Raw genomic sequence first — 13,256 nt, forward strand, 5'->3', positions numbered from 1 at the left:
ATTAGCACCTCTGTAGTTCATCAGGCATCTCCAACAAACTTCCCATTATTTCACTAGGAACTGTCAGATTTTGACTGGTTCATACCAAATTTTTCACTTTGGTTTTTTTTTTTTAATATGTGGCCTTAATTTTGACAGTAGTTAGTAATCTGTGTTCATTTGTTTTGTATGGTATGAAATTAATGTTATTTTGGCAAAGGGCTTATTTGGTGAATGCTTTCTATATTCTTTGCTATAAATTATTCTTGTTGACACGAAAATCTTAATTCCAACAGCTGTGTTCCCCCTTTGTTATGGGTTGGGGTTTTGGGGTTCCGCTTTTTGTGTTTGGGTTTTTTTGTTTGTTTATTTGTTTCTTTTTTTTAATCCATTACCTTTATAATACAGAAAGGCAGAGTGTTGTTTTGGGTGTTGCACAGATTCTGTATCAGTTCTGTACCTTTTGAGTCCATAATACTCTTGTGGAAACGTGATCCCTTACCCACCTCTAGCCTGTCAAATCTTCCTGATGGTTCAGTGACATCCTTTAACTGAAGGACCACCTGGACCAAGGCAACTTTCTTGGCATGTGCAAAACCTTCATTCAAGGAAGAAGGTAGGGAATATGTGTGAAGGCAGCTTCAATTTCTTGTTTTCACGAACACTTTCCACTTCTATATTCAATTCTATAGTTGTGCTGACAGCTGCTGTGGGCAATGTTTACAGGTGAAAATAAACCTCATCATGATGTCTGGTTAAGCCTGCAGTGAATGGTCAGTCATTTACCCACTGGAATGAATGCCAGCATTAACATCATAAGCTGACACCAAACATTCTAGATTGATGGTATGTGGTATGTAAAGGAACTCAAAAAATACTCTTTGCTGTGTATCTGATGTCTTCAGATGTGTCCTGGTGGTGCCACCCTTGGTAGCATTTCTCCTGTATTACAAATAAATGTTGTTCAATAAGTGATGCTGAATAAAATATCTGTTTTCTAATGAGATAGAAGGCTTTAATGGTTAACCCTTTTATTGCAGAATTTAATTTTACCAGACAGCTAGGTCTGTCTTTGGCTTAAAGTGGCAGCCTCCTTTCCCACAGCCTTTTCCCTATGTCTTCAGGCATGTTCTAAACATTGTTTGGACTTTGTCATGTGTTTCATCTCACAAGTTGGAGTTACACCATGTCATTTTTGTTTTTTTCTGTGTGAGAATCTTTTCTTTCCTGTGGTGAATTGTGCATGGTATGGGTCTGTCTATGGGTCTATTTGTTTACATCAATAGTACTTGAGTGCTATTGATGAGACTTTCTGACTTTACCATCTTTCTTTGTCAAAGGAATTACATCATGCCAACAGAAACCAAGTACTTCCTCTGTGTTTGAGTTCTGTAATTTCAGGGTAAGAATTCTAACGTGGTCAGTGGGTTCCTCTTGTGTTTACCTTCCCAGATTGCCCAAGTCATACAAAATGCATGGGATTGTGCTTCTGGTGTCGATGGAAGGCATGCCTTTAGTGCTTCCCCTGTGTTGGTGTAGGGATGACCTTTATTTTCACTCCTGCAAAGCAAGGAGTTGCTCTGCTATCATTCTCCACCTCTCAGAAAGCCCTCCTGGCAAATTCATTCCCAGGAATAGTCCAAGTTCCTTAAGTGTCCTTGGTCAGCTGAGGATGTTCCATAGGATTTGCCTTGTGCCACACATGCTCTCACTTCTTCCTCTGGCTCTTACAGGTAGTTCTGCAAGGAGTTATTCATCTAACACAGGTGGCAACTTGATACCAAGAACTGAATTTTAATTTAATATAATGAAATCCAAAATGGTTACCAAAGTTTCAGAAGAAGATGTTTCAGAGGGCAAAAGCTTTATTTAAAATCTATATATTTCTTCTCCTGTGGATTTGGAGTTCATTTAATTGCAATCAGGAAGTTACTGTCAAATAATAACTTTTCCTAATCATTCTCCTGACAGATTATCCAAAGCACTGCAAAGCATTATGTAGTCAGAAGGAAAAAAAAGGTGATGATAATTAACTGAACTGTAGCTTTTAGTTGCATTACTTTTCATGGTCTTAAAGTTGGGAACTGATCCAATTAACAGCCTTCTTGGAAGTGTTTTAGCTGTTTTCTGAAGGAGGTGGATTTTGGCTTAGTGCTGTTCTTTAAAAACAAGGGGAGTGAGATTGACCTCTGTGTAAGTTAAATAAACTAAATACCTTAGCCAAGGAAATCTCAGTACAAAATTGCTAACACCCAAATAATAACCAACTGTACTCTGCAGAACTTATGCTCCTTAAAAAGTGATCAGTTTCTCAATTTTAGTTTTGTCCTAGCTTTGCTGTGCAGGGATTTTTATTTTTCCCATGGTAAAAATCAATTACAAGAATGTATTTTTTGCTAAACTTGTTAAACCAGAGTAGAAAGCCACAGAGAGATCTGCTCTCAGATCTGCAGCCTTGTTCAAAGCAGGGCAGAATACATTAAAGTGGCTGGATGGGTTAGCAATTTTCCAGTACTTTAACTTTTGATGATTTATGCATCTGCTGCAGATGGAAATAATCCAATATCCTCCAGAGATAATGCCTGGAACCAGACATAGAATTTACCTGTTTCATATTCCCATTTTCTGTAACAATGGATTGATCCCTCAGGCTTTTCAGTTCATGAAATTACCACTCTTGATGTTCAGCAAAGTTGCTCCTATTTGTAACACCCAGTTTCTGGGCCTGTGTGGTACCCTGCATTGCTACATGCAGAGAGGAGGGAGAACCTATTTGATCACACTTGAGAAATGTGACATTTTTCTCATCTATACAAGAGCCAAAGCAAGCTAAGGCATTGTTTTTTGGTGTGCCAGCATCATATTGTAGTAATTTATGAGTCTGAGGAAGTAGTTTCAAATGCTGTGCTGGATAGAAGCAGTTAAAGTAAAGACTCTGTCAGGCTGTGCCCAGTGCCCTGTGCCCCCTCGGTTCCTGCACCATGAGCTGCAGTCATGCCAGCCATGGCCCTTCTCCAGAGGGAGTGGGAGGTAGGCATCAATGGTGTCACAAGAGGAGAAATAGTGGACAATGTGTGTTAAACAGATAAGGGATCATTAGGGGAAAGCACTGAAATGACTGCTTTCATTAGTGATTGTGAGACACCTGTCCTAGAGTTTCCTAAATGCACTTCAGCACTAAGCTTGTGTAAGGTTGGTGTTGCTCCCCTGTGGCAAATGCTCCTAGAAAGGAAGCAATGGTGGGAGCCACCAGATATGATGGAGTCTTTATAAATATGAGGCAAAGGAATGCAAAGGTGCAAACCCAGCCTGAACAAAGGCTTTGGTACCACAGAGCAAGGAACTGCAGAAGGACTTCCTGACTAAGGAGTGCTCTGCACAGAAATCAGATTATGTCCCAGAAAGGGCATTTTGCTTCCAGAAGGAATGGGTACCTTTAATTGAAAATTATGTGGTAGACCTAGAAACTTGTTTAGGTAAATAATGTACTACATTTATGCATGTATATTTATGAATATATGTAAATCAGTACATTTACAGGCAAATGAGGTAAAGCTATTCAAATCACCTTGCTAAGAAATTAGGGATTACTGTGAAAATAATTTTTTAAGGTAAAAAAAATTCATGCAGAAAATATATACAGACTGGCAACAGATGCAAGACCTTTCATCTTCTAGCCTCAGTTGATTTCCAGAATGTATCCTGTTCAACTGAAATCTGAGGTGCACTTGAATTGTGAAAGGAGCTGAATTTTGTTCTTATGAGTATTTAAGGGCATCAAAAAGCTGTTTGTCTTTTCACTGCTACTGGTAGCCTGTTACCTGTGCTTGACTAGGCAATCCACACATCTCTGTTGGTGGTATCAACAACCTGTTAACAGAATGACAGAAGAATTACTCATTGTGGCTGGAAGGAGCAGCTGAAAAATTTGGAACCAGAGCTCCTGGTGGCTGCAGCAAGAAGCCAAGGATTTGAATTAGGGAAGGAACGTTTGGGGTTTTAACCATGATATATCAAAAGTGAAATAGGTGCAGTTGGATTATACTGGGGTTTTTTGCATTATGTATGTCTCTCTTCTACCTGCCTCTTGTCTTATTTTATAGAATCTTTATTTGGAAAGCACAGAGTGTATTTTGGATGCTGTCAAAATGTGACAAAGCTGGTGAGAAAACAGGTGCTGAAATTCGTCCTGGTTTACCTCAGATGTGAATGCAGTAAAGCCTTTGCTGCAATTAAAGGTAGGTCAGTGGGAACGCACAAATAGCTCTGCAATGGCATCTGTTCTCAACAGCCAATTTACCTTCTGAACGTGTGAATTCAGACCTGTAGCTTCCAATAAAGTGCCTTTGACAAACGTCGAAAACCGACCCACCTTAGCTGTGAAAAGAAAAAGCACGGGGTAAGTTTCACTCTAAATAAGATGGTATCATTAAATACAAAAGCCTGTTCAATTTCGGTTTGTTTTTGTTTTTATTTCGGAAGTGAGTGAAGTAGAAAGGATGAAGGGGTATTCTTAAGGATATGCAAACTACTCCCCCTTCACAAAGGCATTGTGAAAAGCGTCATCATGCACCCAATAAAAGCCAGTTCAGTTAGCTGCCTAACAAATATGTGCTAAAAGTGACAGGAACCTGAGGAATTGATCATGGCTTTGCAGAGCCGCCCAGCAAAGCTGTGTGCCTGCCATGGCCCCCCCCATGCCTTGTGTGGGCATTTCCAGCGCCAGGCTCACAGCATTGGGTGAAGCTGCCTAACAGCTGAAACTGAATTTACTGGAGCCCTTGTGGTTGTGTATTTCCTATTAACTACATCTTTTCAATGACCTTGAAGAGAGAGCTGCCAAACAACATTCTTTCCACTTACAACACAAACAGAAAGCTCTAAGAGGGGGAATAGCAGTTTATTTTATAAAGACATCAAAACCCGATTCTGAACAGGCTGGCAAAACTGTAGTGATGAGTCATGGTATTTTTTTAAAAGAAATTGTTTTAATGTGAAAAGGTGCATGGGAAAAAATGGGGGATGTTGGGGTTGGTTGTTTGGTTTTTAATATACAAGAAGATTTATCATGAAGGAGAACATCAAAATAAACCAGCCTTCCAGAATGACAATGGTTTCCAGTAATCAGTGTGAGTAGGTAACTTCATTGGTATTTTATGGACAGATGTTACACACTCATATTTTAACATTAATGTGCAACAAATCAATTTTTTCCCTACAGTTATACATGTGTGGCAAAGAACTGTAAGTGTATTAGTAGTAAAAGACTGATCTTATTTTCCTGACCAAAAAATAAACTGTAAACAAGCAATCTAATACAACATTATGAAAGCTCAGACCATAATGCCTAAGGCATTGGATTAAGATCAAGTTTCTTAAATTGTATTTCTGCCTGTGATTACATAGTTTATGAACTGTGGTGACATTTTCAAGCTTCTCTGAGCTGCAGTTTTCTGAGGGAAATGTGTCTTTCACAAGTATTTAGAAAAGCCAATTTTCTAAAAATACTGGCATGCAAAATCAAACTGAAATTTGCTAGAGGTCCTTATATTAGAAATAGCCAGGAGTCAGTCATGCCAAACCTCTTTATTCTGTGGCCTCAGCAGCAGAAACTTCAGCTCCTTTTTAAGCCTGTATGACAGTGTTTTGGACTGTGCATAATCCATTATGGCATATTTTATCCTTGTCCCAAGGAAATTTGGCAGGGACAACCTCCTCCAGTTTCAGAAAAGACTACTGCTACATGAAAGCAAACATATTTGTATTGTTCTCTACAAAGGTTATCCCATTTATTTTAATCAATCTAATTTTAAAAATTAATATCCACATTAATGAAAAAAGTGCACTGAAGATGCCTGAGCTAATAAAACTATTTGGATTAAATTTTTTTTTGAAACAACCATCTGTTCTTCAGATATTTAAATGTGTTACATAATTGTATTAATAGTTGCTGTATAGCCACTACATATAAATTGACGACAAAAATACATATTTGTAACATTTACACCATTTTATGTCCAGAAAGAATTGAAATGTTCTTTACTGTTCATGTACCAAACTTAAAAAGTGTATTTGAAATATTCTTATGTCTGCTCCCTGCAAAAATTGATGAACAGTTGATCCTACCCATGGCATGAGACTTAGCTTTGGTTGAGAACTAACCAGGGCAGGTGCCATTATTCACCTTGATGTTATCACTCCTCTTGTGGGATCACCTGTAATTTTGAACTTTGAACATTTTCTTTCTCAAACTCCTTGAGAATTATTATTAAAATGCATCAAGAAATGCAAGTGCTTTGCAAACTACACCATCATTCCACATCCTGACAAAACCTCCACAAAATGCTGCAAAATCAGTTTCCATATACATTTGCCTCACTCTGGCTGCTTATATTCTGTAAATGTAACTGATTGTGCAAAGCATGGTGCAATGGAGAAAGAGGGCAATTAGTGTTCCTCGCTGATTGGTCATTTAGGTACCTTTTAGGTTTAACTTTTCCATGCTAAAATCTCTATAACCAAATCCATAATAAAATACCAGTATTGTCTGTGGGTACTGGAGCTCACTGTGTACCGTTTGTTCCTGGTATTTCTGCTGTCCCATTAATTTGCCTGATAAGGAGCATTGCCCAGTTCTGCAATGCAGTGGTTAAACTTCTTCCTGCTATAGCTGCTTCTGTTAGGTCTATAAAGAATCTGCAGTAAAGAAATTTTAAGAAGGAACAACAAAAATTATCATCACAAAGAAAATCGTGCAAGGGTGCCTACCTTGTCTGTCTTTCCACAGTACTGTTCCTGATGAAGTGTTTGGTACCATATTCTTCAGGTGATTCACCTTTTGCATTAAAATTCTAACAACGTTTTCTAGGACTAACATGGTGCTATTCATATTCTAAAATCAATATTAGCTTTTTTTCAAGAAACTATGTTTCTATCTCCAGGGATGGTGACTCCACCACCTCCCTGGGCAGCCTGTTCCAAGTCCATTTTCTGACAGAAAGTTAGCACTCCTCATTTCTGATACTCATCTCCCACTGAGTTACAAGTCAGTCACTGTGGGATGTACACAAGACCCTCCCTTGCTGCAGATGTGAGCATTAAAAACTTGCACCTGTCCAACTCACTCAAGTGAGCTGGGAGATGTCCCAGGGGATGCAGAGATGAAAAGTGTAAAAATACTGGGAAAAGAGTGCTTGATTTTTATTTATTTATTTTTTAACATGAGATAGAAAGGCACAGAACGCTATCCATACACTAGCCCCATTGTGCTGCTTTTGGCTGGGGTAGAGTTAATTCTCTTTACAGTGGCTGGTATGGGGCTGTGTATTGGATTAGTGCCGAACACAGGGTTGATAATACAGAGATGTTTTTGTTATTACCGAGCAGGGTTTGCATGGAGCCGAGGCTTTTTGTGCTTTTCATAAGGCCAGGCTGGTGAGGGGCAGGGAGTGCATGGGAGGAGACACATCTGGGACAGGTAACTCCAACTGACAAAAGGGATATTCTGTCTTCAACACACGAGTAACAAAACCATCTCTGTATTATCAAGCCTGTGTTCAGCACTAATCCAGTACATAGCTGCTGTGAAGAGAATTAACTGTACCCCAAGCAGAACCAGCGCAGCCATCCACGTTTCTCTGGCAGAGACAGAGGAGCAGTGGAGCTGGCGGGGGCCCGGGGCAGGAGTGCTGTGAGGGGGAGCTGCGCGTGTCCAGGGTGTGAGAGGGGCTCGGGTGCCTCCATCGCCCTCTCCGGCTCCCGGGCAGGAGGGGGCGGCCGGCTGGGGCTCGGTCTCTTCTGCCAGACAGCCTGCGACAGGAGGAGAGGACACAGCTGTGCCAGGGAAGGGTTGGGTGGGACATCAGGAAGAGTTTCTTCACACAAAGGGTGAGTAGGCATGGGAATGGATTGCTGTGGAGTCACCGTCCCTGGGGGGTTAAGGAAAGGCTGGACGTGGCACTCAGTGCCATGGTCTAGCTGACACCGTGGTGTTCGGTAACTGGTTGGATTCGACGCCCTCAGAGGTCTTTTCCAACCTAACTCATTCCGTGATCCTATGACTGATCCTGTGATCTCTGAGCGGCCGAACCTTCTCTGTAAAGGCTGCAGGGTAACACACGGAGCCATGCCGCGGGGCTGAGGGCTAGTGTGTTAGCGCTTTCGGCCCTCCGGCACCACGTTTGTCCCACACGAGCCCTGAGGCGCCATTCCCGAGGGAGCGCTCGGACCCCTCCGCTTCCCGGGCAACGCCTGCAGCGGGGCGGGGCGGGGCCGCCGCGTGACGTCACGCCGCGGTGACGCCATCGCCCCGTCGCCGCGCGCCCGGCGCCGCCATGTTCAAGGTGAGGAAGGGTCCCCGCGCCGGGCCGGGCCCGTGGCGCTCGGGGCCCCCCGCGCCCTCTGCCTCTGTGCTCTCCGCACGCTCCTGGGGCCGCGCTCCTTGCAGCTGCTTAACCGCTCCTTTTAGCGCTTCGGAACCGCGTGCCCTCCGTGTTGCATGGAAAGAGGCACATTCCTGAGTTAGAATTGCTTCTGGGCTGCAGCGGCGCTGCCGCAGAGTGCGGATCGGTGCCTGCACCTTCTTTGCAGTGGCTTCTTATTTTGAAATTGCTTCCAGCGGCGGGGAGCTGTGGTACTGCAGTGTTTGGGTTCGGGCAGTTGTCGCTTCAAAGTGTCAATTCGATCTTGAAAAGTCTCCCTTTTAGTGCGTGAAGGTTGTCTGTGGGACCTGCGGAAAGCACGGTCCGGCTCTCGCTGTCTCAGAGGTCTTTGCCTCTGATCAGAGCAGCCTCAGATCCCGAGATCAGGCTAAAAGCGAGCTCTGTGCCAGTCAGATCGCTGTTACGGCTGCTTGCTTAAAAAACCCAAAACAAACCACCAAAACCTGGTGATGCTCGATTCTTGGTATTCGTTTTCCTTGGTACCATTTTCCGAGTGAAATGCTGATAATATCTCTAGATACCAATATACTGAGTATACTAAATACTAATATATAATTGAAACACAAGAAGTTCAACATGAGGAAGAACTTCTTTACGTTGAGGGTGGCAGAGCACTGGAACAGCTCCCCAGGTCGTGGAGTGTCTCTGGAGGCGTCCAAAGCCCACCCACCTGGACATGTTCCTGTGTCACCTGCTCCAGGTGACCCTGCCTTGGCAGGGGGGTTGCACTGGGAGATCTCCAGAGGTCCCTTCCACCCCTGACAATTCTGTGAGTCTGTGGTACTGATGTGCTGAGCCCTTGCTTGCTCTGCTCATGTCACAAATTCCGTGTTCTTTTTGTGCTTTAATGTTGGAATTCTGTGCTCGGAATCATTGAGAATTCCATAATTGTCATTAGAAGGTTTATCTGTGGGCCTGTGCATTTAGGCACTATGTATATTAGTATATTAATACTTTTATACAGCCAGTGAGGATTTAGGTGCTTCAGGCCAACCTGATGTTATGCCTCCAAGAGTCAAAGGGAAGGTGGCTTTTTGTCCAGGATATTTGTGCTTCAGGGACAGCAGTGTTCAAGAATTTGGGTTTTGGTTATACGTTTTTATAGTTCGTGGGGACAAGTAGGAGGGAGAATTGAAAAGATGAGAAAAATGAAGTGTTTTCATACCTTAGGACCAGTATCTGCCTTCTCAAAAGTATGCTCAAGCTTTTCCTATCTGGTGTCTAAAGATAAAGTTGAATTCTTAGCTAGAGAGGAGTAAATGTATCTTTTTTGCTTAAAATAACTGCAGAGCATTGCCAATGGAGAAGAATGTTGGCTCTGCTTTTCTGATACTGAGTGGCTGTGAGACTGGCAGGCTGAAGGCACAGCTCAGTCAGTCCAAATGTTTTACTAAAGCAATTGATTTAGTAATATGTGATTAGTATGGAATTCAAAAATGAGATCCTAAAGGGAGTTTTGGAAACAAAAAGTACAGCAGTTGATCTTTCATACTCCCAAATCCTTCTGTGTATGCAAATATGCAGTATTTCAGCAGCAGTTCTGTCTGTCCCATAAGGCAGCTGATGTAGGAGACCATTGCAGTATGACTTGAACAGCACATTTAAGAAGAGATTCAACTTGCACTTTCAGAGGTTAGTTTCATTTTGTTAAAAATTAAAACCAATGGAAAATGTCTGCACTTCATTATCTTGATAATACAAACAGTTAACATTTCAGTCTGAGTATTTTGTGATCACTGATACTGTTTTGTGAAACCCAGGTGCTTCCAGCCTTGTGCTCTGCTGTTTGTGTCTTTATATAAAAATCTCAAATATCTAAAACCTTTGGTTTTACTGTTTCTACTGGTGACACTTAGCACCATTTACACTGTTTGAAAACATATTTCTGAAAGAAAATGCATTTAGATTTTTGCCTTTTCAGTGACAGAACAGTCTTGCAGTGAAAAAAGGAAAGATTGAGGAAATAAACTCTACAGCTATTAATGGTTAGTAGCATTTGTTTTTGTCCTGGCTAATGGAAGTATGTGAAAAGTGTTTAAGCAAACACTATCAAAGATTATCCTTGTTCCTTGGCTGTGAAACAGCTGATCCAGTCATTGTGGTGTTTCATTTATAGTGATTTAGTAACGAGTCCATAAATTCAGACAAGGAGAAACTTCCATTTTAAGCAAGTTTTTCCATACCTTTAGACCCATCAGATCCCTTATGTCTTCCAGAAGAGCAGTCCTGTGACCTAGTTCTTGTGTGCTGTTTCTCTACACCCAAACCAGCATTTTCAGGAAGTTTGACAACTGTATAGTCCAATTTTTCGTTTGAGGAGTCTATTGGTTACATTTAATGGATATTCCACCTGCAAGGCAACGGAAGAAATTTAAGCTGCAAATGCTTGACTGCCTACAATAAGCTGATGTGGTGTGGATAATTTTAAAGCTATTTTCTAACAGTTCTGCAACAGCCAGAAAGAGCAATTGTGCCGTGGCTGGGCCAGTTACCACCATCACAGCATGGAGGAGGGCTGGTTTGACCATGGCTTCGGTGTCACAAGCAGCTAGGTCAAAGCCACAGACCCTGCTATTTGTGGAAGGGAAGAGGCCTTGCTGCCTTCTCCTTTCTCAGCCCCTGTCCCCACAGCTCCTGTGGTGCTTGTCAGGCTGTTTCATGGAAGGGCTCCATTTGCTGACCTGCACAAAGCTCTCCCTTCTCTTGCAGGATTAATCTTTTGCCAAATTGGCGAGGTGAATTGCCTCACGGTGGGAGCCTCCGGCCACCAAAGCTAGGGCAAGGTGAGCAGCAGCGCTTCTGGGAAGCAGTGCTGGAGAGGAGCCAGACGCCTCCAGTTTGGTGTTAGATCCACTCGAGCTGTAACCTGATCCAGCAAAACACAGGCTACTGTAACTGTGCAGTAACAGGAGTAGGAGACACTGAAAGCTTTCCCATTTCAACTGACGTTTCTGGAGTTGTACTTTGCTGTCAAAAAAGATGTACATTTGCTGGAAGATGCTCTCTGGGCATCTTGATTTACTCTGCAGCTAAGATTTTTATTTCTTCTGGGTTTTTTTAAGTTAAAGCAGACTTTCCCATTAAGAAATTCAGTTTAGCATAGGTCCTGAATATTGGAAGAACTATATCCATCCACCTTACTCATGGTGGTTGTATTGTGTGATTGGATTGATTTTAAGTATTCAAAAAACAGTCAAGTAAATCATGTTTCTTACAGAAAGTAGGAGACACTCCTAAAATTCTTAGAAAGTATTGATCTTGTTCTGGTATTTATAGCTGTAGGTCTCATTGTTTTCCTAAATCTATGTGCAGATATTAAGTAGAAGTAAAACACTGAACTTCTTGGTACTAACTATGGAAAAATGGAGGTATTATGGGCATACACAAAGTTGTTTAAAATATAAATATAATCTTGCTATTTAAACTAAGAAAATTAATACAATAATTACTTTAATCTAGAAAAAATGAGATCTTTTTTGTGAGATGAAAACTGATGAGATTAGCATTTATTTCTACTGCCTCCTTTAGCCTTAGGCTTTTCCAATTACCACCTGAGTGATTTAGGTGTTACCGTATCAGTGCCTGAGAGCATTGGATTGTGTACTGCTGACCCTCCTTTCTCCTAATTTCCAAGCATCTGTTGAGATCCCTTTTTACCATGTAGAGGGACATGAACATTGTCTGCCTGGATGTGTTCAGCCACGTTGCAGTTTTGTTTGCACATAATGATGTTCTTGTCCTCGGTAACGTTTCCAGGTAATCCGGCTGGGGGCCGCCCCTGTCAGCCTCAGCTTGCTCTCTGTCCAGGTTTATGCTGCTTCCTCAGAGAAGACTTCCAAAAAGGAGTTACTGAAAATTGAGGAGGTAAGTGTGGTTAGAGTCTTAGTGCTCTCCTATCTAAAGAATTCTGGAAACATTGTGTTTTGATGTGTGAAAGCATTTAGGTACATCTTGTCACCTTTTGTATTCGTGCCTTCAAATTTGCTTCTCAGTTTTCCTCAACAGAGATGTCTGTACAGTTTTGCTTTGACCTGGGCATGGCATTTGATGTTCTTCACTTGATAGGGCCAGGCTTGTTTATGTGTAAAATATTTTTCCTACATTAAAGTCTGTTATTCTTCATTCAGAAATTACATTTTCATGTTTGTAGATTTACTTATGGTTATATTTCAAGTCCACAGGAATATTTTCTTTCTTTTTTATCCAGATAATACCACTTACTTATTACTGTTAGTAGTGTTGGTAAATTCTAATAAAAATTCATTTATGTTCTCCACTAAAACAGTGAATCAGAATGTTTTCTTTCTAAAAATGTTGTCTTTTTTTATTATCAAAATTCTTGTCTGGCAGTATTTGGAATCCATCATAGTAGCCTGCAGAATTTTATCAGTTTTCCTTTCTTCACATTATTCAGACCTAAGCAATAACAAATACAATAAGTAGTGGTAATACCTGTTATGTTTTCATTTCTTTAAGATGTTACAAATGTCTTGGTTTTAAGTCAAGCCTTAAAATACCCTGTCAAACTCTAGACTCAGCAGCATTGTTACACAGGCTTTTAAAAGTCTCCAACACTAAAAAAATCAAAATAAGTAGTTCATAACTAAATCCAGCTTTATAGGCATGAGAGCATTTAGCTGTTTAAAAGTTTTGACTACTTCAACCCAACCCTGAGTGTTGTACCATAAGCACTGGAACTAAACCAGACTGGTGTTGTGCACACTCAGGTGTTGTGGCTGGCAGTTCCCTTGTGCAGTGAGAGGAGCTGCAGTTGCAGTGCCCACTCATGAGAGCCTCAGCCTGGGCCCAGCCTCTGCTGGCCTGAGTCAGCCCTGA

At 41.5% G+C, this 13,256-nt stretch overlaps 1 protein-coding gene across 3 annotated transcripts in view; it reads left to right on the forward strand.

The window, feature by feature from the left end:
* The first annotated feature begins 8,243 nt into the window (after window positions 1–8,243).
* The window catches only part of APOO (apolipoprotein O), a 28,897-nt gene continuing 23,884 nt past the window's right edge, over window positions 8,244–13,256 (forward strand). The window contains exons 1-2 of one of the 3 annotated variants that reach the window (XM_071430383.1): window positions 8,244–8,321; window positions 12,177–12,284. In XM_071430383.1, coding sequence (XP_071286484.1) covers window positions 8,313–8,321; window positions 12,177–12,284 — 117 coding nt within the window. In that variant the 5' untranslated portion in view covers window positions 8,244–8,312. Of the gene's footprint in view, window positions 8,322–8,349; window positions 9,190–10,381; window positions 10,406–12,176; window positions 12,285–13,256 lie in introns of those variants that run through there. The other 2 variants (XM_071430382.1, XM_071430384.1) reach the window with 2 other exon arrangements.

Source organism: Agelaius tricolor, unplaced genomic scaffold (assembly GCF_023055355.1).
Source record: "Agelaius tricolor isolate 1412-34295 unplaced genomic scaffold, bAgeTri1.0.p SCAF_7, whole genome shotgun sequence".
Lineage (NCBI taxonomy): Eukaryota > Metazoa > Chordata > Aves > Passeriformes > Icteridae > Agelaius > Agelaius tricolor.